The 27,089-nt window shown below is 42.1% G+C and overlaps 1 protein-coding gene across 3 annotated transcripts; it reads right to left on the bottom strand.

Annotated features, from left to right (window-relative positions):
- Positions 1-9,590: 9,590 nt before the first annotated feature.
- YTHDF1 (YTH N6-methyladenosine RNA binding protein F1) lies at positions 9,591-24,447 on the bottom strand. Of its 3 annotated transcripts, none has more exons than XR_011004786.1 (5): positions 24,053-24,447; positions 23,650-23,674; positions 22,103-22,182; positions 12,836-18,300; positions 9,591-11,093 (listed from the first exon to the last, which is right to left on the bottom strand). XR_011004786.1 is itself a non-coding variant. In XM_068207921.1 (5 exons), exons 1-5 carry the CDS (start codon positions 24,077-24,079, stop codon positions 11,067-11,069), a joined length of 1,686 nt encoding a protein of 561 aa, XP_068064022.1. In that variant the 5' UTR covers positions 24,080-24,446; the 3' UTR covers positions 9,591-11,066. The 3 variants fall into 3 exon arrangements, 1 of the variants encoding a protein (XP_068064022.1); XM_068207921.1 differs by having other exon boundaries at positions 16,774-18,300; positions 24,053-24,446; XR_011004787.1 differs by lacking the exons at positions 23,650-23,674; positions 24,053-24,447 and adding an exon at positions 22,545-22,567.
- Between the last annotated feature and the right edge of the window lie 2,642 nt (positions 24,448-27,089).

The raw sequence follows: 27,089 nt of genomic DNA, 5'->3' as shown, positions 1-27,089 counted from the left end.
ACTGGGATGGAGCAAAGCAGCACTGCAAACTGGCCGGTGAAAGCAGGAGGACATGGGGGCTGTTTTCCTGGGCTGCCCAGCAGTTTTCTGCTCTAAACCCTGCTGGCAGCACAAACTCTTCCCAGCCAAGGCTACTCCTTTTCCCAGTGCAAGTAACAGCCAGCAAATCAGACATCTACACTGTCAAATCCTGGTGCAAAGCCTTGCCACTGGAAACCTGTCATTCCAAAGCTACACTCAGGTGCAGGCCCCAGAGACAGAAAAGCTTTTGGCACTGTTACAGGAAAAGATCTGGAAATGCTGTAGGAAGTTATATCCCAATTAGCTTCACGTCAAGGTGGGGTAAGCATTACAAAGCATTTAAAAGATCAAATGCAAAAGCACAGCTTGAGTAATAGGGACCAAGGTGATTTCAGCAAGGAACAGTTGTGGTTAATCAGGTGGAGCTCTTTGAGGCTGGAACTGCTGCAGCAGCCAAAGGGGAGGGAACAGCACAGCACAATTAGGTTTGCTGCATAGAGTGGACAGGGCTTTGCAAAAGAAGCTAATGACTGAGATGTGGAGTCCCAGAATAAGTGGATGTGCTGTGGCTTAATGCTGTGGAAATTGCCCAGAAACAAAGATGCAAGCAGGAAGGTATTAATGGAAGCCCTCTGTGTTAGAAGGAAATTCCAGGGATGCAGCAGTGCAGGCAGCTTGTCTGGAGCAGAACAAAAGGCAGTGAGGGAGGACAGAGATTCCCAGGGCCCTCTGGCTGCATTTCAGTCCTGAACATCGTATTCTGTGACCGCTCATACTCCAAATGAAAAAAAAAAACAAAACTCCCCCTTTTTAACTAAAAAAAAAAAAAAAAAAAAAAAAAAAAAAACCCAAAAAAATCCCAAAGCAGAGCTGCTGGGACTTTGCTTGTTTATATTTTTTTCCATTTGGTCTTGGGTTTTTTTATTTGGCTGTGTTTTTGGATTTTTTTTTTTTTAATAAAATCAGAAACTACTTTCAGAACAAACTGTGCCAGTAGCACCCACAGGCCCCACCAATGTGGGGATGGAACAGTTGCATGGCTGTGATCACATCCTATACTTGGAAGACCAGGCATCAGCTATGCCAGATGGTGCCAACTGGGAGCTACATTCCCCATATCCTTCCCTGCATTCTGCAAATCTGCAGAGAAATGGGAATGGCAGGTGAGGAACAGAAAAGCCTCATTTTGTACCCTTTAGCTTTGCTAAGAGCCTTGCAATGCAATAATCTGACACATGTGAAAACAAATTCCAAGCAAATGGCACCTAAGAACCATCTCAATTCCCACGACTCAGCAATCCAGAGCAGGGACTTAAGAGAATACTCCAACATGACTAAGACTGGAGTTGAATTTTTGATCTAGTCCTTGAATTCACTGCTTGGTTGTAATTTTCACAAGCCAGGCTGACTCTCAGCTCGAGCGACATCCCTGCAAAGACCCCAGTCTGAGAGGTTCCCACCTTGTGGGAGCCACATCTGGAAGTCAGAGCTGAGCATGGCATAAGCTCAGGAAAAGAAACAAAGGGTAAAATACTCTTGGCTCCTGAAGCACTCAGCCCACAGGGAACAGAAAGCCAACCTGCCCTGAGAGCAGCAGAGCACACACAGGTTAAGGAATCTGTTTGCCAGAGGAGGATGCAAAGCACTCTGAGGGGGTCAGCACACTTACACAATTTACCACAAACCAGTTTATTTCCACTTCTCCACTTCACAGAACTCTGGGAACAATTTACCAACTACATCACATGACCTCAGAGTGATCCACACATACATTTAAACTAATTCAAAGGCGTTCTAAATATGCAGTTGGACCTATGGAAGGAGCCAATGCCCTGCCCAGCTCTCTTAGGCTCATTTAACTGAGCTCTGCTGATGGCCACTGAAATGGCAATGCTGTGAACTGCAGCAGCAACACCAAATTAGCACCATGGAGATGATCAGGATCTCTGCAGTTGGCTTCTTGGCATGAATTTGCTATTACATTTCCTCCAGCTTTGCTAATTCTGATCCTTTACCCTCCACTAGCTGTGCTAACTGTGCAGCCTGGAGTGAAGATCCAATCACTGAAATAAGGTATTTTGGGTTTTATAGTTAGAGTTCAATTAAAAAACAAAGTGTGGGCAGGATTGTAATGGGGAAGGGAGCAGCTCTCTGTGACAGAGAGCCTGTTCTGTAAGCCAGTGCTGCTATTAGAGAAAAGGTAACACTGAATAAAGCCCTTATCTTCCCAGCACTCTTACACTGTAAAAGAACTGCAGAGCTCCCCAAACCCATTGCTTTTTTTATTTATTGGCAAGTTCTTGCAGGAAGGAGAACCCACCCTTGCAGAATCCCTTTGTTGGGCTGGAACCACCCAACGTGGGATGTGCTTTTACAGCATGGGCAACCGGGCAGGCATCACACCAGACCAACTGTCTGAGAAAAGCTGTGAAAAAGGGGTTGCTTTCCCTGGTTTGCATCTCTGAGAACAGTCTCTGATGTGCACTGAGCCTTCCAGACCTCCTCCCTCCTCTGCTATTTCATTTCATTGTTAATCATCCCACTTTCCTCTTTGTTAGCATCATTAATACCTTTAATGCATTCTTATAAAAAGCACAATGAGATTGCCAGCTAGTGGAAATCAGCAGCATCTGGGGCTGTGCCAATTCCCTTCAGCTTAGACACACAGTGATAGTTACCACCTTCCCATTTGTGTGAAGAAAAAGCCATCACTATTTGTCCATGCACATCTCCTCTTGGAAGCAAATGCATGGATATGTGTACATAAATGTAATATACACACTGATGTACATAAAGCCATTATACAGCAGAAAAATCCCAGTGCTTATTCCAGAGTGTGATCTGTTTGAGAAACTAATAGCTTATTACATGCAGAACAATCTTATTCTGCTGAGGATGAAAAGTACCTTGGAGAATCATGTCTGAGAAAGCTGCAAAAGCAACTGCACAGGAAAGGATGACATTAGATCACAAAGAAAATCCATTTTAACTGTCCAGGACCCTAGGTCTGTGTTTGTACAACATTTCCTGTGGGCAGGGGTGTCAGAGTGGTACTGCCTGTAAACCTCCTTTTTTCTGTGCTGTGACAGCTCCTGTAACTAATCTTTCAAAGAGACTGAATGCTTGCTGCAGTCACCAGGCTAGAGATGCTCTGTGCCTCTGGACAAACCTCACCAGGCTGACTAATGGCACAGCTGGGATCCTGGGAATAATTCAAACACCACCTTTACTGCTCCATGAGCCACAACTGAGGGAGGCTGCAGCAGCCACAAGCCTCTCAGGAAAGCCCATGTGGGCTTCTCACTGCAGGTGTGCTGGGGAAGCTGATGACAGCACATACTGTGCACCACTTGTTTTCCCTCCCCTCCTCCTGTCTTTCCATTCATCTCTGACATAACCACACCCTGACACTTTAAAAAACAAATAGGAACAAAAACCGCAGGGTTGCTTTCACATTTGCCACCTTCCTCCTTCCCTCTGCTCAGGTTTCTCTTATTTTCTCTCTTCTCTTCTCTCCCACTTGCAGCACAGGATTTCCACAGACTGCTACTGACCTCCCTGCTCAGAGTATTTCTGAGGGAAAACCTACATCTGTTCCCTGACTGAAAGCACAACTTCACAAATGCCTGGTATGTTTTACTCACCCTCAATGGGCCACTCACTTTGTGGAGCATCAGCCCATCAGGAGGTGACAAGGAAAGGGGCTGTGGGCTGTCTGGAGTCCCAACATGGATCACAGTCCCCAGAAAAGATGACAATTTGGATTGTTTCTGAGGATGGCTGTGCCTCACAACCCACTCTCATTTCACCAGGAGGGTTTTGGAATTCAACAAGAGGAACCTCTGTGCAATTTGTGACCTGCAGGTCTACATCCTTGCTTGTATTTATTATTTAAAATAAAGCCTGATGGATAAATAATTTTTAAAAATCTGTCTAAAGATCACCCCATTTGCTGGTCTTTTATTAATACCCTCCTTTTCATCTTCCACTCTAATGCTCTTTGAAATAACTGAATTAGCAACATGCAGTGTTTTCCCGTCCTCAGCAAGGTCAGTAAGTTCAGGAAAAATCTGAAATTATACCTGACTCATAAAATTACTCCTCTTCCCCACCTACCATTTTACTCACTACAGGGAAATTACCTTTCCCATGGGGAGTCATTAGTGTTGTTCTTTCCTCAGCATCAGGAAATCTTCTGGAGTTATCTTCACTCCCAGTTGACAAAAATTGCTCTTTATTTCTTCTCCCAACTCATTGACCACGACTCCCTGATTCTGAAGTGGCATTTTCAGAAAGACAAAGATTTTGGACCAAAACACCCCACCATGCTTCTAACCTTGATGCTACTGCCGAGTGAATGAACGAGCTGTCGAGTTCTGCAAATCAAGCATTCAGCCAAGGCACCCTGAAAGAGTGTTCTTTAAGAGACTAACAGATTAAAACTAGGAATTCCTGTTCCTTGTCAGAGCAAACAAGGAATTGCTGCAGTTATAATGTTTTAGTTGTAATTTCTCTTTTACAGAGATCAAATATATAAAACTGGAGGATACAAAGCAGCATCCTTTGCTTTCATTTTTAAAATGCTGCACACCAGTGATACAACGCACAGCTACACCTCTGTAATTGCTTCCTTTGTTCCAAATTCCTGGCGGCTGATCTAGCATTAGTGAAAAAAAAGCATAGATCCCTGAACACTGTGACATAAGCCAGCTCAGTTAAGCAGGTACTACATATAAAGAACAGAATTTGGTGTGATTAAGTGTCTGACCATCCAACTGCTGCCAACAGCTCAATTTCAGTACAACACAATTTAATATTTTGATTCAAAGGGAGATCTCAAAGTGACAGAGTGAGGACTGAAAAGGATAAAATATGAGAAGAATCTCAACAATTTGCCAGTGGCTTAAGAAGTAAAACCTGCTTTTATACCTCAGAATCTAATACTGTCCCAGAAATGGGGTCCTTACCAGTAACTGCTCCTTCCTGACACCTCCAGAGCCTCCATGCTCAGCCTTTTTGGCTCATACCCCTGGTTTCTGCTCTGCCAGTGGGAAAGTACAAAATAGCTCCTTTAAGGATTAAACCTGTACTCTTTAAACAAAAGGTTCAAAAATCCTCAGCGGTGGCATAGTTTTGTTATCAGTCCTACCCTGCACCCCACTTCCAGCCCTTGTCCTACCCCAGTCCTGAGCAGCAGAGCTGGGAAGGATCTCAGCTTTTGTGTATCTCAGAGCACCTTTCAGAGGAGCTCAGCACAAGTTAAAGATTGGAACGGAGGTCTAGAAACTTTACAGATAGTTGCACTTCACAAATGTGAATTTTCAAGCCAGGTAACAAATGTCATTGATGTATTTATGGAATACAGGCCAAGACACCAAAGCACCTTGTCTTTTCACCCAAGTGTTTTCAAGGGCTCTGGGTAATCAGCTGTTTTACAAGTGGCCAAAAACCTCTGCTGACAGTTTTTGATGTTACAAGCAGGAGCTCTTTGCAGACCTCTGAGGAGGTCTTCCCCCAACAAATCAGACTATCTGTACTTAGATAAATGTGTACTGTCAATATTTTACAAATTTGTATGAAACAGATTTATATTAGAAAATGATTTTCATACACACCAATGGACTACGAAAGCTGAACAGTCTCCATAAATCCCCACACCTTCAAAAATCCATTCTTTCCTGAATGGGCTGATTATCCACAAAGGGGGTGAAGAAGAAGCCACTCTCCACCAGTAAGTTTAACTGCAAACTTGCTAAATCTGGGCCCACTGCAGGGAATGTGCAGTCTTGAATTAAAAAGTGACTCTCCATCCAGGTGTAGACAATGATCTGATTTGCTACTTCTGAGCCTAGTGACTCCCAGCTCCCCAAAGTTTTATCAGAACTGACTAAATACTATTTCAGCAAAGTGCCTTCAGCTGCAAGAACCTGAACATTCAATTTCTCTGCCCTCAAGTGCTTTCAGCTGAAATGTGTTGTCACAGGAGAGCAGCAGCAGCAGGAACGGTCCCTACTACATCAGTAGTTTCTAACTCAGGTGGGTTTGCAGAACACACCTTCCTTCCAGGGAGATGCTGAGCTGTCCTAGAGACTGAAACGTTATCACTCATCAAATTGCTCAACTTACAATTTGCAGGCCCACAGAGCAAAGCACAGAAATCAAAGTAGATATAAATAATGAAGAAAGCTCCCTAATAATATCCATATAAATCAATGTATCCTTTATTGATAAAAATTATTTTCTTCCTATTCTCACATCCAGATGGTGGTGGTGGGGGGGGGGGGAAATATTTAAGCATGTTGCCTGCAATATATATTACTGTCCAAGGCATTGCATTAATAATCTAAAAATACCTGGAGAATGTATATTTGGTAAAACAAGTATTTACACCTCTTTCCCACTGTCTTCATTATTGAAACCACAGCAAAACACCAGATCCTACTGATTTAGAAGCAGTTGGACATTAGAAATGCATTTGGTGAAGACTTTACTGTCTGTCTGTTGTCATGGTAACATACCAGGTAAAAATAATTTCTTGAATAACTTATAAACAGACAGATGGCATAAAACCTCCTACGCTCTCCAAACTGAAGGATATTCAGTAAAAGACAGTGATGCTGCCAGTTCCATGAAGTCCTGCATGTTGAAGAAGGCACATCTCCAAGGTCTTGCTCGTGCTGGCAGAAACTCACCTCAGGATGTGAACAAAAGAGAGATCAGGGATGCTACAGGAAGCAAATCGAGGAGACACAAGTTAAGTCAGCACTCTTGTGTGTAGCCTTTCCCAAAGGATTACAAAGGTGCCCTGAAATGATGCTCCTACATAAAACAAGGAAATTAATCCCATATTGTACCAGGGAACAAAAGCTGTTCTTGTAATTGCTGAAGCCCTGCCCTGCTCATGCTCTGACAGGGAAATGAGAAACATCCCTGACTGCCACCACACTGCACGTGCTAAGCAGCTCTGCATCTGCAATAGGCAATTTGAAAGCTTTTTTTAATCAACATAAGTTTTCTGAAGACAGGAAAGCTGTGAAATTGATAACATTCATACCCAAGACATCTTCCTTCACTCTCACATTAGGTCAAAGCACCAGGAGATGTGAATTGGGAAGATGCACTGTGGGAATGATGTCAGCTATAGAACAGTCCATCGGGCTGAACCACGTTTCTCGTGAAATCCAAAATCTCCCTTTGCCAAGTCACCCCCCAATTATGTCATTTCAACATTCTGAGTCAACTCTCTTAATTCTAAAAATAGGCTGAACAAGAGCTGTTCCTTCTCAAAGGAGCGGTGGACAAGGCAGGCTACAGCCAAGGCAGTGATCACAGCCCCAGCCACAGCTACACTTGCTCTGTTCTTGGGCAGGATCACAAATCCCAATTAGAAACCTGCACTTTCCCAAAAATAGTGACCAGCTTTCTCCTGAAATGAGCAGATGCTGAGCACTGTTGTCAGCAAGAACCAGAGCTTTTTCCAAGAGAAACAGATTGTTCAACATAAAGAATTCAAAGTAGCTGAGAGACCAAGAAAAGGAGCATTACATCAAAACACACCTCCCTCCATCAGATGTTTGTGCTTAGTTTTGCATTTATCTGCTATTTTAACTAAATTTCCCTTACTCCTCTCAGCTTCTTTTCTCAAGAGGTGCAGAAACCAGAAAAAGGCAGTAACATTGCATCAGTTATTTTCTTTTGATAGTTTTGTCCTATCTCTGCATACAATTTTTTATGGCCACATTTATTGGAATTTCCATCTTCTCTAGCCAAATAAAATCCTTCAGTTTTAAAGAGGAAAAGCAAAACACTTCCCATGCTCTGTAGTGCACTGTGGTCAGTAATGCTTAGAAATAAATACGGCTCTCTTCTTCACTGAGCTCTCACTAACACCCTTAGAGCAACTTCATAAATACCTTTAAGTTCTTCAAAGAAATATCAAGTATTTTGTGAAGAAACACATCTTTGAATATCAACAGCAGTGTAAATGGTGAAACAAACAAACAAAAAAAAAAGTAGAATTTTAAATTTTACATCTGCCATTTCCATCTCCCAAAAATGAGAAGTAAAAAATCATTCTGGCCTTATGAGCACGATGTGTTATGGAAGAGAAGTAATCTTGAATTTCTGCCCTCACATCTCAGTGTAGGTTTAACTTCATTGTTTTCTCTACAAGCTCAAGTCACTCCCAGTGACAAAAAATAATCTCCATAAAGATTTAATTATTCAGTACTATTACTTTTGGTGTGGCTACCTGCAAACAAATAGGTTTTTTCCCCCTGATGATGCATATTCACAGCTTTAGAGCAGTGCAATGTGCTGCCATCACCAACCAGTAATTGAACCAGAGACATACTTTTTAATCAGCATTTGGTGCTACCAGCTCCATTTGGCTTAAAAGTGAAAGGCAGCAGAGTTACTGTCCCACCCAAACTCCAGAAACATCAAGCAAAGCAGCTCATTTGAGTTTAAGCACCAATTCCAAAAGCCCACAGAACATTCCTTCAGAACTATTACTTGGACTAAATAAAGAATAAGCAACACTTGTGACATGAAGTTATTCTTCAAGAGACACTGGAAGAATGTTTCTTCCCCCTCACAGTGAAATGTGAACTCTGTGAAACACAAAAAGTGAGTCATCCCTTGGAATTGCAGTGGCAGGGGATTGAAAATCAGGACCAGCAGCCAGCACTGCAGTTATCTGAGCACCCAACGTGCTTGTGATGAACAGGATTATTTTACCCACTGTTAAATCTTCTCCCACCTCTCTGATAGGGCTGTACAACACTGCAGTGCCAGTAACAAATCTCCTCTTACTGAAGCTGTTTTCTGTTGCCTACTAAGCCAGACAGCTGAAACACATCATCCTATAATACTGTCAAACCAGTTTCAGCTGAAGGCTCCAATTATTATTATTTTTTTAGAAAACATTTACCTGAAGTCTATTGGTGTATCACAGCAAAGAGTGTTTAGATCTGAAAAAAAAAAAAGTAATGAAGTTGTCTAATTAACTTTTCAGGGTCCAGATGCAGCATTCTTTTTGGCCCTATGGAAGTGTTCTGATGTAACAACTGAAACTAACAGCAGGAGCTTTTATTGGATGGCAACACCTTTATAAAATGCACAATTGCTTCAATAAGTCAGTTAAAAAAATATATCAAAGCAAATGACTGCAGTTAGAGCTGAGAAACACAGCCAAGTGCTGGGAACGAAACCGGCCGGGGCGTTACTGGATTTGGGAAGTTCTTTTCTCACCCTGGTGACCCAAGGCTGTGCTGCTGCCTCCTCAAGGATGCAGCACAACTTCCAGTCCTCTCCTCAGCTTCTCCACCGTACCAGGAGAAAGGGAAGCACAAGTGACAGCCACTGCACATGGATGCAGGTCCTCTGAAGAATGGGAGCTTAAATGTGCTCTGTAGAGTCCTGTGAAACCACTGAGGTGTGCTGAGAGCAAACACCTGAGTTAATCAAACCACTTCTCAAGTTAGATTTAATTGAGGAATCAGCATAAAGCACAATTGGAACAAAGGAAGACAACTGAGTGCAGGGAAAAAATGAAAATGACATCAAGCTTGCTAAATATGTATTGTTTATTAAGGCTTGTATTCTCCTAGAGGAAAAAGTTAATCTGATGCTGTCCATTACTCCTTACAGGCAGTAACAGTCCAGAGACAGAGTTATACGTTCTAAATACAAGTCTAAATGATACAGATTAAACTTTATTTAAATTGGAGGTCCTTTTGGAGTAAATAGTATTCAGAAGATACTTGCTTTCTAATATAGTAAAAGATCCTCTACAATAAACACGTGCAGATTCAGTGTGCTAGAGCAGCGGACATGAGCACCATTTCCATGCTTAACTGGAACTCCAGTTGGTGACAGGTTCTCCGACGGTCCCCTCACTCCACAAAAACATGACAGCAAATTCAATTTCTTAAAACAGGTTTTTTTACTCATCCAACAGAAAAAAAAAATTAGACAAACACACTGTCAATTTTAAACATCTGAGGCATAATCCATCATATTATCCGTACTATTAGTTCCTACGTTAAAGCTCAGCATTATTGGTATAAAAACTTTAAATGGCATTAGGATCTGGGGGGGTTGGGAGAGAGTAATGGAGGGAAGGATTAAAAATGATCTGCAATTAACTAATAACACCTGAAAGCTGAAACAGGTTTAAACACATTGTTTAAAACCCCTGCAATGTCGATAGCATCACATTATTATTTAATTAAGCTACAAAAACCATAAAGCAGAATTATGGCTGAGAGAAAGCGTCTTGCTCACCCTCGGCAGGATATGGAATAACAGATGCACACTGAAGCACTGGTTAACAGAATGTGAAAGGGAAATATTTTCCAGAGAAACAATTCCACTGACAATTTGATTTTCTACTAGACAGAAAAAACCAACATGGCGCATCAGCAGTTTTAAAAGAGTAATTGTACAGATAAATAAAGAGGCAGAGCAGCTGCACAAAGTGATCAGAAATTTGGGGTTTTTTTAATTTTAAAATTCTTAAGTGCAGTATCGTACGAGTTTTTTTTTTTTAATGATGAAAAAAATATCAATGCATGGTTTCTTACTTCTGCCATGAAGATAAAGGGACTGGGAGGAGGATAAAGGAAGATTTGTCTTGTATTCTCCATAATCTCTATATCTGGCTAGGAACATAATTCGTGCCAAAATAAAGTCTTTGGGAAGCACTGACACTTTAGTATGCTCATGTATAGGTCCACATTAGGTTAATATAACTGTTTACCAACTTAAAAAAATAAAAACAGACACACCTTTATTAATGATTTCTACAGAATTTTACATAGAAAAAAGATACAAATTAATGCAGATCCACTTGGGCAAAAATAAACTACAATGTACTTAAAGATGCAACAACTTAATTTCCCCTGCACGAGAAGATATATTGGAACTGAAAGCTTTAGTTTGTCCTGATGCCAGGATACAGCACCAGTTATACTTAATTTTGTTTCTCATAGTCGAATCTAATATCAGTTCTAGTATATATATCAAACTGTTTATGTTTATTCTTATTGTTTGTTTCGATTCTGACGTTCCTGCAAAGAGAAAAAAGTTAAGATTTTAGTCAAAGGAACAAGCAGAGTTTTTAGTAGTTTAACAGAACTAATGTGATCCCAGATAATTACACACTTAAAACAATGCTGCTACATTTTATAAATATACTGTTCATACCCAACAAACCCAAGGACTTGATAATTTATTGTTTTTAAGTGCAGTCTCAGGTGGAACATCTGGATGAATACCTGCAGTCAATTCAAACCAAGGTCACAGAGAAAGGTATGAAATATCAACGCTCCTAAGGAGAACCAGCATCTGCAATATTCTGCTTTCTGGATTATTTTAGCTACTGCAGTAGCAGCACAACCAATACACGAGAAGAAAGCAGATGGCAGATTAGTGAACTCCACAGAACTGGTCTCATTCTAAGCACTCAAATGACTTTAGAGTTTAGTCACATTCAGTAAAAGCAGGGATTTGAGCTGTCGAGAAATTCTGTCCCTAATTCTTTCTACTGGTGCAACTGTTCTGGGAAGCACTGGGAAATACCTGGGGGTAAGAGACAGAAACAGTATCAGGTAGAAGGAAAGTTTTGTGCTTCTACATGGTCTGATAAAACAAACCCAGCACAGCTGGACTGACCAACCCCACCCAAGGGTGTCCCAAAGTGCTGTTGGGAGGGTTTTTGAGCCTTTCCCCCAAGTTTCTGCTAACCACAAATATTGAGGCCAGTAAAGGTCACCTAAGGGATACAGCTGGGGGCTGCCTGCAGGTGATCTCCACATCAGTGACCACGTGCTTTTCCAGCAGGGAAAAAGACCCCGTGCTTTCCCAGCAGGGCTCCAAAGACACCTGAGCAGTGCCCAGCAGAACAGGGCACTTCTGCACTCAGAGCTCCAGGAACCCCACAAGTGCAGAACATGCAATGACAGCAGGACAGAACCAGGCTGCTGTGTCAGTCCTGCGCATCCTCCAGCTAGGGCACCACTGCACACTGAACAGAAAGGGCTCAGCCTTCCCATTTTTGCTGCTTACAGTGCAGAACTGGCATGGAAAGACTTGACTCTGCACTGAAATGCATCAACATGGTACCAAATCCTATTCCAAAGGAAACTGTGAACTAGCCCAAGCACCACCACCAGCCAATTCCTGAACTAACACCTTCATATTTTGTCTTGTGGACTCATTCTGTAGAAAGTTCATCTCAGAGTTGTTTTACCAAATCAACAAAACAAGCTGAGTAAAGTGGTAGAATTTATTATAAAAAAAAAAATCTATATTCCTCCTGTCTTTTACCTCTTGACTATGATGAATTATCAGCCAAAGCCATTTCCTAATGGCAGAACATTACATGTTGTTAAAAAAAGAGCTTATGTGTGCCTGACATTTCAAACAAAAGGTGCTTACAAAGTATCTAGAACTGAATCATACCAACTCCATTTTCAGGCTTCCAAAAAGAGTAATGGTTTCATCCTTTTTCCAACTTCCATTTCCAAGGTGGCACATCCCCTTCACGGCCCTACCATGTTCATGAGGCCACTCTTTCCCACTGACACCTCATGTAACTTATGGAACCTATTTTTAGATTTCTGTGTAGTCATCCACTGACCTACCTAATTCCACTTTCTTTTTCTCATGGACCAGCCCCACATAAAAAGAGGCAGGCTAGCACCTGAGACCTCCACCTGAAGTGCTCATGGCATTCAGAAACTCAGCTCAGACCCTGTAATTCAGTAAAAAGTGCTCTTTACTGAGCAAGTTCCCAAGCAGTTCCTCCTACCTTGCTTTTTGCTTTCTCTCTTGGGGGCTAATCTGCGTCTTCCTCTTTACAAATGTCTGAAACCACATAAACTGACGCAACAACTCTTCGTGCTCTTGAGAATGGCTGCTTTTTAGAAGCTCTAACTCAAATTCTCTTCCTTATTGCTACTTAGCACTACTGCAAGCAAGAACAAACAGTTTTGTAAGCAGCTAACAATGCTGTGCTCATTTTGGTTCTGAAGCTCCGGAGCCTTCAGCTTCTCTTCTCCAGTGGAATACTCTTGATATCTCACAGGAGAGCTCCAGCTGCATGCTTCTCCTTCAGGACACTAATCTGTATGGTCTGCAGACACAGGGAAAATGGGTTTCCACAAAACTTGCAGAGATTTCCACCTTGGAGACACTCATCCCTGTCCAACTTCTTTTCTCTTCACCTTAGGCTAAAGTAGCTTCAACTTTCCTACTAAACTTGGTTAAAGTGAGTGGGAACAAAGCATTCATCTTCAGACACAAAACCAGAAATGTTTTCTTTATCTCAGGAACATGGTATTAATCTCAAAACACGCTTTTTAACTAGAGCTTTGGAGGAAGGACAATATTCCATCCTTTTAAGTTCTGTGATTGTGTTCACAGAAAGCTCATCACTGAAAGGCATCACCCAATGCTAGGAGAAAATTAGTATTTCCAAGTACCAACATGCACCAGCCAACACTTTTTAGTATTTAATCACCTGAAGCAGAACTGGTTATCTTGGTGACTCAGGAGCTTTCTGAGACTGTGCAGCTCTGCCAACACAACACCAAGGTGTAGAGCTGAGTGCCTTGCCTGGATCAGAGCTGACAGCACAGCAGCCCAGTACAGCGACTGGGACCATCTGCTTTGGTACAGATCCAGGAGCAGGAGCTGCTGACAGCTCATCTGTCACCTGAAAAGTACCAAGATCTGCAACAAGGTTGATTTTAAACTTTGGAAGACAACTTTGTTAGAGCTCTGATGGCATGCTTTTAGGAAATATTAATAACTAATGCCACATTATACTCTATATTCTTTTTTAAAAGAAGCTGTCTCACACATCAGAACTTTTTTACAGTTTTCAGAGCATGAGCTTTGATGACAGAAGTAGCACTCTGTTGGCACTGTAGCAGCTCTGGAACTGACTGAAAAAGGCTGTGAGGGTCAGGTGAGAATTCATGCTACTCACTGTTTTGCTATTTTATTCCAGACCCCAGTCCTGTCCCAGGTTCTGGGTCACCAGACTGGGTTTAAGTATTTCAGTGTGGCAAATCAAAAGCTGGACTTAAATCCCAGCATGACCAAATCCTCCCCCAATTCTGGAGGGATACCCTCTTTCAGCAATGCTGCAAAGTGATGAATCTTTGGCACTGGAAAGAATTTCATCCAGCATTGTACCTGCCAAAGCCTCACTGGATGATTTGGCACTGACACTGAGGCTCCTACTTCAGTTAAACAGCAGCACAAGCTGGAACTGGCTCTGCACACAGCAGCCATGGAAATGCTGGTTAGCAACACACTGGAACCATCTAAAGAGCTGAAATGCCAGTGGCTTACCCAGCACAGATTACATTATTATTCTCTACTAAATATTTGTGTATAAATGAAATTGTATCATTTAAGCTCTCCATGTAGAGCTTCTTAAGAATTGTGTCCCTTTGTAATCACAACAGCAGTGAAATGGAAGCACAAAATTTCAATGATTTTACAGCTAAACAAGAGTATAATGAGTTAAACCTGAAAACCAATTAAGATGGCACACACACAACTATCTGAAAATGCAATTAGGTTGTAAGATACTTTAAGTGGCAGTAAGATTCTTCAAAAATAACTGTCATAGGAAGATTAACTTTGTTAACAGGATGGTTTGAACTTCAACAGCACAAACATCTTAACAATAAGAACTTTAGGTGTGTGTATATCCTGTAAAAAAACAAACTCTTCTAGTAATCAGCTGGACTTCTAAAATTTATTTTATCAATGAAGGGGAAAAAATAGTGACTTTACAATCAAGTACAGAGTGCAACCTGACAAGCAGCATCTTATTTTTCATTCCTTCATTGCTGCTCTGCTTTAGCTCTCTAGCACTATTACCTTCCTCGGTGTACTTTGGTGTCCCATTTTCTAAGCTATTAAGGGGAATTAAGAAATATTAAATTAGACTTCATAGTTTATTTTGTGAATGTGTAATAAAAGCCAGAGCCTCTGTTTTAAATGAGGATGGAAAATGCATTATTTTGAAAAAAACTGATCCTGTTAAAAAGAAAGCAGTGACCTGGGTAAGAATATTTTTGTGCAGATAGTGGGAATTAGTTGTGTTTATTAAATCAACCCAAAATGAGATCAACTCAAGAGTCAAACACCAGCCCTCTGAGATCCCACAAAGCACAAAATTCTGCTGTTTGTGCTACCACTGGGACCTTGCTGAGGCCAGGGAGTTATCTGTGCAAGAGTAGATCTGTTATCACTTACTCTGTGCTCTCACTTCTTAAACACCCACAGCTCTCCCCTCCAGCCTTGGCAGCAGAGCACAGGGAGACAGAATTAAAAACCCAAACCAATCACACCCCACTACACCACAAACCCTGGGCAGAGGAAGCCAGGCTGCCTCACTTTGTCAGGACTCTCTCCTACATAAGGGAACACCTCTCCAAGATACAGACCACATTAAATATTGAATTGCTAATTATCTACTGAAGAAATGAAGCGTTCAAGTAAAGCCCTTTAGGTTTTACCTTGTGGAACCCCACAGGGAGTACACAAGAAAAACTTGCAATTTTAAGCTGTCCTTCCCTGCTGTGCTGAGGTCAGCTATGCACATCTATCATAGACAGGAGAAGTTCAGCCACAAAGTTTTAAAGACACCGAGCTCCTTTTCTCATGTAATTTAAGGGTACAAGCTATGAAGACAGTTTAAAGTAATTTTATCTACACTTTAAAATGGCAATTTTAAAATTTAAGCTGCAGGAACATGCATTAAGTCTTTGCTTTAAAAACATCTTAAAACAAGTGTGAGCTACCCTAAACTAAACCAGCCTGTCAAACAAATGCTGTATTTGCAGTGCTATACAGAAAAGGTCTAGGAAACACTATCAACACCAAACAAATTTAAGTGTCACTTCAGTTGCAACTACACATCCTGACACTTATTATTTTGTCAGGTCATTACTTCTAGACTGCCTAATTACAGAAAGGCATTCTTGAAACTGAGGTCGTGGGACAGAGAGGGACAGAGATCCCTTGTGACACACTTAGAGCCATGAAAGTGTATGGAAAGTTTTACTACACTCTCCCAGTTACTGCCCAGACTTCTCTCACTACATCTTCACTCAAAACTTCAAGAATTAGTAGACAGATTAAACCTGGGAACTGAAAACCTTTATTTATCCAAATAATACATGTGACTTCAGCAGCATAAATGCACTCTTTCTAGCACTGTTCCAGCAATATTATGCAACTCTTTCTTTTCCAGAGAGATAAACTGAATAAACAAAATAAGGTTTCTTATTCTTAAAGGTGATGTACAAATTTTAAATACCAATACAGGTATCAATTTTGATAGTCCAGTTCCAGTCAAACAGTGTTGAAACCCCTCATATTTAAGGCAAAAAACTTAAGTGACAATCACTGGCAGAACCCAATTCCGAAACAGAAACTATTTTCTATTAACCATTTTAAGATAAAAAAATAAATCAAACTCCAATAAACTGGACATAAAGTCCTTTACCCGTATTACTGCTTAGCTTTCTGCTTTGAAACTCATTGACTTGTGAAATTTCACAAAGAAATATGCATTAGATTTGTGTAGTTAAACACACAAGAAACCATCAAGTTGAGATGTATTAAAAACATTTTGAATTCCTACTTACATTTTTCCACCATAGCAGCCTTCACATTTCATTTTCCCCATATCTGTGTATAAAATAAATTTTTTAATAAGTTTACCTTCCGCACCACCTCCTCCTCTTCCTGGCGCTTTTCATAATGAGAAAAGTCATCAAAGATGGAGGTCGTGTGCTTGTAAGTAGCAATAATTTTAAGCACTTGTTTTGCTTTTTCTAAGGGCACCTCCTGTGTATCACGGGAGTTTGTAACGGGTTTGTTGTCATTGTTCTCCAGCCTGATGTGTCTCAGTTGGTTGTTGGGCACATCCTTCACAAAGATCCACTTGACATCAAATTTCCCCTTCCACTTGTCCTGAGACCAGACACCTGCACTGGTGCCATAGTCCACAGGTGATTTCATCTCTGCTACTCCACAGAAGTGTCCACTGCCATTGACACTGAACAGCAAGTACACCGGGCCCTTGCTGTTCATGGAGCGAAAAGCGCTGTCCAGGCGTTTGTTGCCGTGTTCCGTACTACACCAAATAGAATACTTAATGGAACGATGAATATCATCCTCGGAATAGCTCTTTATTATGAACACACGTCCATTTTTAAGGTTCCATTCGAAATCTTTAGGGTTATAGCTGTGAGCAGCTTTCAGTTTTTCAAGGACAGGATGGGACTCACCGCTCGGAACGGGGTTGGGCTGGGTGCTGCCAGCTGAGTTGGTGTCGTTCCCAGTTCCTCCACTTTGGCCAAAAGCTGCATTTCTGTTGCGAGGAGCTACCCAGCGGTTCTGGGGTGGCTGCTGAGGGGTCTGATACTGTGGCTGAGTCAATGGAGGAGGCTGAGCTGGAACAGGCTGAACAATTGGTTGCTGTGGCTGTGGAACAGACTGAGGAGAAGGTATCTGTTGGGGGGCAGGAACTTTTGCCACAGGACCCTTATTGTCCCAAGTACCTATGTCCATATTATGCTTTATAGGGGGAGGAGGCAACGCTCCTCCGATTACAGGTCCAGTTTTTGTTTTCATTTTAGGCTGTGGTTTTGCAGGCTTGCTGGCAATAGCAGCCCAAGAGGTTGGTTTTGATACTGGCAAGTTTACATTAGAGCCACCATTCCCAGAGAGGGCGCCTGTCATCCCAGCACTGTTAACAACAGAACCTACTGTTTTCACTGCAGAAGTTGTAACATCTCCACCAATCTTAAGTCCAACCATTCCCTGTTCAATACTGTTCATTCCAGGAGCTTTATTTAACGTATCATTATGAAATCCTGTTTGTCCATCCACAATGGTACCCCCCAGAGAACTGGGTGGGTAGCTGTAACTGCTCCCATATGCTGAGCTTTGTGTCTGCTGTCCTTGGGATCCGCTTGTTCCCCAAGCTGAGAAGGCAGGATTTTCAGGGAAAAAGTTAAACCGGTGTTGATAGATATTATTTCCCAGACCCCCAGGCTGTCCAAAAACGGCATCGTGCATGAAATGATGATCCCCATTACTGAGCTGTCCATAGGTGGTGAGATAAGGGATAGGAGGATCTCCTCCTGTAGACCATGGTGCTTCACTGAGAGAATAGGGGAACCCAATAGATGGTGGATAATAACTGGACAGATAAGGATCAGTCATTGATGGATAGCTACTGTTCTGTTAAAGAGAAAAAACAGTCACCAGATAAATAAACCCTTCATTTATAAATAGCCACAACACCCAACAGAAAAGAACACTAGAGACAAGGTAATGTAATTTCTAATGACAGATCTTAGCTCGCATTCCAAGAAGGATTGAGGGCTAAAATGAAGTATCTGGGCATTTATAATACCCCAGGACTAGAGGCTCACCTTGAGGTTAGTACTTGAGATGTTGAAACAATGTAATCTCACTTACACTACTAAGGTTATTTAGTAGCTAACACCCCAAATTATTGCAAGAAATATATCTAACTATATTTTGTAGCTCACAGATCTAAGGATACTTAGCATTTCTAGACTGCTACATGGAAGAATCTTTAGATTAAATCCCAATACATATAACATACTGTTACAATCCTCATTATGGAGTTGTTTTGAGGGGCCAACAGTCTCCAACCAAAACCCCACACCTCAAGCAGTAGAACATACACAGGCTACTTCTGACACACATGCCAAGTTTGCCACAGGTAAGAGATACAAACTGACATTACAGGGCCTGGTGCACCAGAGACAAATCCATGCCCAGAGGGGCACATGACACAGGCCATGCAACCTCTTGGAGAAAAAGCCTTTCCAGCCTTTTGCATGTCTTTTCTTCCCTCAGTAGTAAAGTTACAACTGTGCAGGAGTGTTCCTGACTGTCCTTCCAAACAGGACATCTCTCCCACTTGTGAAATAAGAGACCAAACATTTATACACCAACAAGACACCCTCTGAAATTTCCTCCCCTTCAACTGTTTCTTAGACCAAGCTGAGAAGCTTTTTCTCTCACTAACACTTGGCTGGCACCTGATTTTGAAGCATGCCATATAATTCTTATATTCAGCAAGGCAAAAGAACATAGCCAGGATGTTCTAAAGTAGGTTTTATTCCTCTTCAAATCAACTTGAAGCACATATATTGGAGACCTTCCAAAGTGACACTCCAACCATAATTACCAGAGAGGGGGTGGGAAGGTCAACATCTCCTGTTAATGAGTCAAACAGTAGCTCGCCTTTCCTTACTCATAAAGACTATTTTAAGAAGAGGAACCCTTCTTTCAAAGTGCTAGATTTCAAACTTGAAAAGAAAAATATATCTGCAAAATTAGGAAAACAGCACCAGAACTTCAGGCATTCTTACAAGAATCTGATTATTTCTTAGCTTTCTTTAAAAAAAAAGTAAAATCTCTCCTTGCTGAAGACAAGTCTAATATCCAATTGATACAGAATCATTTTGACTGCTCATTTTTCAATGACCTCTTTTCCATGACACCCCAAAGCCAGAGTAATTCAATAGCCTTATGTTTCATACACAGAATGATATCACAATATGCCTCCAAGACTTTCATACAGTACTGCAAACACTTCAGAGATTCAAACAGTCTAAATCCAATGTTATTGATTCAAAAGAAATGATCTCTGCCACTATTCAAGCTGCCTTTATTTACACACAAATTCTACCACTAACAAGATGTACAGAAATCACCTTCCTATGAGATGATCCTCTAAAATACACTGAGTTTTCTGAGCCTCCCAAGCTAAAGTAATCAATATTTAGCATAAAAACCCATTTTTCTTAAAGATTTTGACACTTTGGCTGAATGTTGTATTTTAAAGTGGTAATTTAAGGAAAAAAAGTTAAAAACAAATGCAGATGAAAGGGAGAAGATATAAGTAGTTCTCTGAGATACTTATACTCATAAATTCTACAAGCTTAGAATTTAAGACCAAAAAGAGTAAGCCTAGAGAAAAGCAAGTGTTTTGTGTCAAACATATTTAGGCTAAAGAATTTTAGACAATTCCTGCAGCTGTCATCTCTTCACACAGCCTGTAAAGTCTCCACAAGGATTCTAACAACATTCAAGGAAAGTTGCAGCAGCCATCCTTACCAAACATTCAATCTTATTTTAACTGGCTTTATGCCAGAATGTGTAAAATAAACCCTGACAGAAGTTCTTCCCTTCAAGAGCAGAACATTTATTTCAATATCCTTGACCCTTCTGCACCCTTTTGTATCTTTTTTATTAAAAACCCCAAAACAAAACCAACTCAGCCACTCTGTTAATTAGGAAACAATCTCCTTTCCCCCAAAATATGCTCCTTGCTGGGGATTCCCTGTTCCATAGGAATGATCTCTTGGTTCTCACTGACTTTACAGGAGGATGCTCTTGCTGAGTGTAAATCTGTATATGAAGAGTCTACTTGACTCAGTTCCCTCTGTTCTTAAAAGTACTTTTAACACAATATTACTCACCTACATTTGATTTTTGATGTTAAATATATTATTGTGTCAGCTGGGGCTTTAATTTCTTGAGTTTATTTTAAATATCCAGTTGGCTTCAAATCTTTTTTTTAAGTCATCTGTACTTTACAGTAATTTTCAAGGGCTGAATAAATCTGACTGGATAACTGGATAATAAGGCTTTGTTCAGCAACATGGTTGTCTTCAGTACAAAATCTCACAGTCCTAATTAATGCTACTGTCACTTTCCACTTAAAATTGTAAGAGGACCTACACAATTGTTTGTTGTGCCATGCCAATTTTTCACTGCAGCATAAATAAATTGGTCAATGGAGCTACACTTCCATAAAGAAAACTTTTATTATAATTATGTAAATTCTAACAGCCATAGCAATTTTTCTATTTAATCCTAATAATTTGGCTTGTTGACAGCAAAGACAAATTTCCCAGAATAAAACTGTAATAGATGGGTCTATTTTTTCCATGTGAACATTCAGTATATTTCACAGTTTAGTTTTAAGTCATTAAAAAATACATACAAATGTGACAAAGCACAATTTAAAAAAAATCAGAGGGAGGTGAAAACCATAATTTCATTTAGAATTGATTCTGCATTAAAAATTAAGATTTTGCTTCTTTTTTTCCCCCACAAAGGCTTTTCTACCTTCCACAGTACATTAACTCCAAAAGAAGGAATGCCTCCCATTAAATTATTTTAAGTCTGGAGAACATGTCTATGCTGCAAGCAAGCTCAGTGATGTCATCAATTAACACTGGCATCTGACAGCTTCAGGCTGAATTATAAATTTCCATTTTAAAACATAACACTTCGCCATCCCATCATTTACCTCTGGTAATTGTTTCTCTCTGAAATGGTGTTTCACACTTGTGAATGAAAACCTTTTGCTGCTCCAGTTTCTATAAATTTTGTTCCCTTTAAAGATTTCAATGTGAAGTCAAAAATTACTTCAGAGAATACTTTTAATTATAATAGTATTTTAGCCATGGATGTTGATTTAATGTACATTAGAATGAGAGTTTACATTACAGCTCCTTACTCTCAAGTAACACATCTTTAATTCTTAAAATATATCAGAGGACATGAAAAAACAACATTTGCTGAAGTGTAAAAAATGGGACAACTCTACAAAGTACCTAGGAGCATCCAACCCAAATCTCAACTACATTAATTTCTATGATTATATAAATAATAGAAATCAGAAGAGCCAAAAGCAGAATTTTTAAACTCCCACAAGCAACTGGCCTATCAAGGAACTGTAAGATCAGGCTGTCCCAGTCCAGCCACACCAATAACCTGCAAGGGGAGGAGGAATCAGCTCCAGCTCCTTGGAGCATCAACTTCATTTTCACTTGTGGCCATCTGGAAATGCAGAGTAATATTAGCTTTGGGAACACAATATGCTGTCATTTCTTTTTCTATTTAAGGCATTTGCTCCCTCCACACAATCCTATGAATGGAATGCCAACAGCATGCCTAAGGAAAAAAAAAAAACCTAAGTTAAAAAGACACTAACCTGATTTGACTGCCCGGAAAGGTAAGGTTCAAAATCGTTGTCGTGAACTGTGTCCTTCTGATGTAACGAACCATTTTGTACTACAAAAAAAGGGTTACAGCACATTATAACAGCAGCAGCAGCAGCATTGCAGAACTCATGCTCCACCCTATGCTACTTTAGGAAAAGCCATACTTCTTCTGCAAACCAGAAAGACTCATAAAAAGACCAAGGGATGACACATCCCGCCCCCCAGATAGTTTCTCTTTATACTACTGTTCATAAAACAAAGTTTGAGTAAATTAAAAAAATTAGTAATTAAAAATTCTACAGGTGAGGGTGAGTAAACAACTCATGTGAATTAACTCCCAATAAAAAAATCATTATTGAGAACAATTTTGTGAAAAAAGATTGGGAAACAACATCTATTGTTCTGGCCCATAATTAGAACACACAAACTCACAGTTCTCCCAGCGTGTCTTATTCACTGCTTAAGCTGGCTAAAATAAGATGAAGTGAGGTTACATTTAATTATGAAATGAAGACTGCTAAGAGCTTTAGTATCCTGATATTTTCAGGAAAACTTAAGTTTCAACATTCTCATCTGTAAAAAAAAAAAAATCTGCCATAAAGTTCTACTTCTGCATAAAAGAATGTCTGATAAGCATTTGAAACCCATTACTGAATGATATACAAACCCAAAACAGCTATTAGGTCCTTCAAATAATTTCCCATTTGCTTTAAATTTGAAAAAACAAGGTCAAATACACGGTGTGGTGGTTGTTGTATTTACCTATTTCACAGAACAGCTGAACTAAATATAATACTACACTAAATAAAGTGTTTAGCAAACAAGTTTGGGAATTTAGCAGAGTATTTCTGCAAAGTTTGTCAAGGGGAGTAGAGGTAAAAGAGTGTTTACAAACACAGGGAGATGTGCTTCTTCAACTAGAAGGAGCTGGATTTTCAAGGCAGGTTAAGATACATGAAAAAGCATTTATGAGTTGGATATTGCTACTTTCTAAGTCTTAACAGTTACATATTTGTAAGCAATCACAGTAAGACTGTAGTTCTTAGATGACTTGTTACTGAGTTTAATTTTAATTGAAGCAGAAGAGTTATAAAAATGCCTATTATCTCAACAGAAGTTAGCCATCTTTTAAGTTCCCAAAATTATTAAGTTTATGGGCTTAAGCAAGTATCTCAGCCAACAGCAGAGCAGCAATGCAACTGCATTCACAGAGCGTGCAAAAGTAGGCAGAAATACATATATTGTACAGGGATATCCTCGTGACTTTACGTAGCAACTTGCTTCATCTTAAACGAGAATTATTTAGTACCAACACACAGTCCTTCCCACTGCAAATCCAGCAGCAGTAAGTGGGGTGCAGGCAAGCTCGGATGAATGGCAGTCGATGTTATTTTTGAAACAAAGCACACATTTCCTCATTGCCAGATGTTTTCCATGCAGAGTAACAGCGATACATTTCTGCTCACCTACAGGTACCTGTGTAATTGATCTCTTACAGTAACAATTTAAGCGACCAGATCACAGCATGATTTCTCACCTTTATTATCCTGTCCTTTCGGTCTCTGGGAAACCGCAGCACGTGATTACAGGAAAAAAAAAAAAGAAAAGGGAAATAAAAAAAGTTAATTTTAGAAAAACGCTTATAGGCACTCCAAACCCCACAGCTTCTGAGGACGGGGAAGAGACTTATAAAAATGGCCAGCAGCATCTCAAGGTTTGTTTGGACCACGGCTGGAGCAGCGTGTTCCACGTATCACTCAGCACGGGCCTTCCTGAGAAAAGGCCCCGGCTCCGGGGAGGAGGCGGGAACGCGCTGTGCCCACGGGGGAAGTTAAGGAGAACGATGGAGGTCTCCGAGGGGGAGAAGAAAAGCCTCGCGGGGCCTGCAGCCGCAGGCCTGGGAATCCCCCCGCCCCCGGGCCGCCTCGGCACTCACTCACCTGAGGGTCAACGCTTGTGGCAGACATAATTCATGCACAGGGCCCCGTGGTTCAGCAGAGAGCGCCGGGGGACGAGGCAGGGCCGCTCGGCGCGGCGCGGAGCTCCGGGGCCTGGCGGAGGGGCGGCGGCGGCGCCTCCTCTCCCCTCAGGCGGCGGCCGGGCGGGGAAGGGGCCGGGGCCGAGGGGGAGGGAAAGGGGCCGCCTGGCGCCTCCTCGGGGCGCCTCCTCAGGGGACGGCGGTGCAGGCGGCGGCGGCGCGGCTCAGCCGTGGCGCTGCCGGTGCCGGTGCCGGCCCGGTCTCTCACATGCCCGCGGGCCGGGCCTGGGGCCGCAGCGAGCGGGGCAGCGGCGGCCGCCGACTCCAATGGCGGCGGGCGCCGGGCTGCGGTGACGTCAGCGGCGAGCGCGCGCGGGGCGCGCCGGGAGCGCACGGGGCGGGGAGCGGGGGAAAAGCGCGCGGGGCGGAGGCGCCTCGTGCGCATGCGCGGCAGCGCTGAGGGGGCTGAGGGGAGGGAGGCCGTGCTATGGTATGGCAGGGCATGCGGTGTGAGGCCAGGCCGTGCGATATGGGGCCCGGCGTGCTATACGAGGCCAGGCCGTGCGATATGGGGCCCGGCGTGCTATACGAGGCCCGGCCGTGCGATATGGGGCCCGGCGTGCTATATGAGGCCAGGCCGTGCGATATGGGGCCCGGCGTGCTATATGAGGCCAGGCCGTGCGATATGGGGCCCGGCGTGCTATATGAGGCCAGGCCGTGCGATATGGGGCCCGGCGTGCTATATGAGGCCAGGCCGTGCGATATGGGGCCCGGTGTGCTATATGAGGCCAGGCCGTGCGATATGGGGCCCGGTGTGCTATATGAGGCCAGGCCGTGCGATATGGGGCCCGGTGTGCTATATGAGGCCAGGCCGTGCGATATGGGGCCCGGTGTGCTATATGAGGCCAGGCCATGCTATATGATGCTGGGCCATGCTGTATGAGGCTAGATCATGCTATATTATGGTGGGCCATGCAATATGAGGCCAGATCATGCTATATTATGGTGGGCCATGCAATATGAGGCCAGGGTATGCAGTATTATGCTGGGCTATGCTATATTATGGTGGGCCATGCTGTATGAGGCTAGGGCATGTGAAATGAAGGTGTGTCATGCTATATGAGGCCAGGCCATGCACTATTATGCTGGCCCATGCTATATGAGGCTAAACCATGCTATATTATGGTGGGCCATGCGATACGAGTCCAGGCCATGCAATATTATGGTGGGCCATGTTATATTATGCTGGGCCATACTATATGAGGCCAGGCCATGCACTATTATGCTGCCCATGCTATATGAGGCTAGGCCATGCTATATGAGGCTAGTGCATGTGATATGAAGGCAAGCCATGCAATATTATGCTGGGCCATGCTATATGAGGCTAGGCCATGCTATATGAGGCTAGGGCTATGCGATATGAGTCCAGGGCATACTATATGAGGCTAGTGTATGCAATATGAAGCCAGGGCATGCAAAAGAGGCCAGGCCATGCAATATTATGCTGGGCCATGCTATATGAGGCTAGGCCATGCTATATGGGACCAGGCCATGCAGTATTATGCTGGCCCATGCTATATGAGGCCAGGGCATGTGATATGAAGGCAGGCCATGCTCTATTGTGGTAGGCCATGTTATATGAGGCCAGGCCCTGCTATATTAGGCTACACCATGGAATAAGGACCTAGGCCATGCTATATGAGGCTAGGACATGCTATATGAATCCAAGCTAGTATTTTCCTAGAAAATACTATTTTTCCCAGACTGGTTTGTGTTGGAAGACACCTCAGGGATCATCTTGTTCCAATCCCTGCTGTGGGCAGGGACAGCTCTCACTAGACCAGGTTGCTCCAAGCCCTGTCCAAGCTGGCCTGTTCCAATTCTGTCTGCCTTCGGTGTAATTATGGAGCAAGTCAGTAAATCCCTGCTGTGGGCACTCCCTGAGCTAGTTGGAAAGTCTGTCCAGAGAGCAGAGCTTCAAGAAACAGGACCAAAAAAGTGATCAGCATGGCTGGAGAGAGGACCATGTGTGCAGAAGGAGAAGGGAAAGGCTGGGTGCCTGCGTGATGGGCACTGCTCTGAAGTCCATGTGATTGTGTATGTTCACATCTCGATATAGAAACGATGTGACTATGAATCATCCTTGCCAGGAGAGCATGTGGGCAGAATGTTAGAGCTCTCTCTGCTTCAGCATCCCAACGCACAGGGGGCTCTTAGGCTCCACCTGTTAGGTTAGACCCAAAGGCAGCATGGCACATATTTACATGCATGTACACATCAAAGTCTTTGTGGGATATTTTTTTTCTGTTGCATTTGGAAAATCTGATTTTTTTTTCCTCCTGGTAATGCTAAGAATGATCTTGTCTATCCATTGAGAAGTCTTTTAGAAATAACACCAGTGAGATGAAAAGTCATAGTTGAAGGATATGGATAAGGCAATATTCATGTTTTTATATATATTCTATAACTTAGGATACTCTTGGAGTGTAACACTGTAACCCAGGGGGAAACAAGGAGTTTGGTTCTGTCTTAGTTGAATGAAATGTGTTCTTCTAGTTTAAGAAAAAGTTGTACTTATCTTTTTCTTCTTTGCTAACACTCTCTGAAATCTCAGAAGAGTTCATGTGTAAACTACAGCGTATTTTTGTTGGTGTTTTTAATTCAGGTTTTACAGGAATTTTATGCAGCCCTCTCTGATACGAGCATGGAAGAAAACAAAATATTGCCGTAATGGAATCATCTCCCTCCTGCACCCTACACCCCTGTGGCATGTTCCCAAACCAAGGATCCAGCATTCACTTCCATCATTTTAGGGTGAAAAGTAAAAGCAGACACACAGAGAAATTGTATCTGTTCTCCTCTCCTGTTTCTCTTGTCACTGACACATTGTTTGTGAAAACATGAGGAGGGGAATCATATGCAAAGAGTGTGGCCTGTGAACAGATCCCATCTGACATCAGCATCACACATGCTGTTCCCTGCAAGACAAATTCCTTGGA

This window comes from Anomalospiza imberbis, chromosome 17 (assembly GCF_031753505.1).
Source record: "Anomalospiza imberbis isolate Cuckoo-Finch-1a 21T00152 chromosome 17, ASM3175350v1, whole genome shotgun sequence".
NCBI lineage: Eukaryota > Metazoa > Chordata > Aves > Passeriformes > Viduidae > Anomalospiza > Anomalospiza imberbis.
The sequence above is the reverse complement of the archived record's forward strand: the minus strand, read 5'-3'. Positions and strand labels throughout refer to the sequence as shown.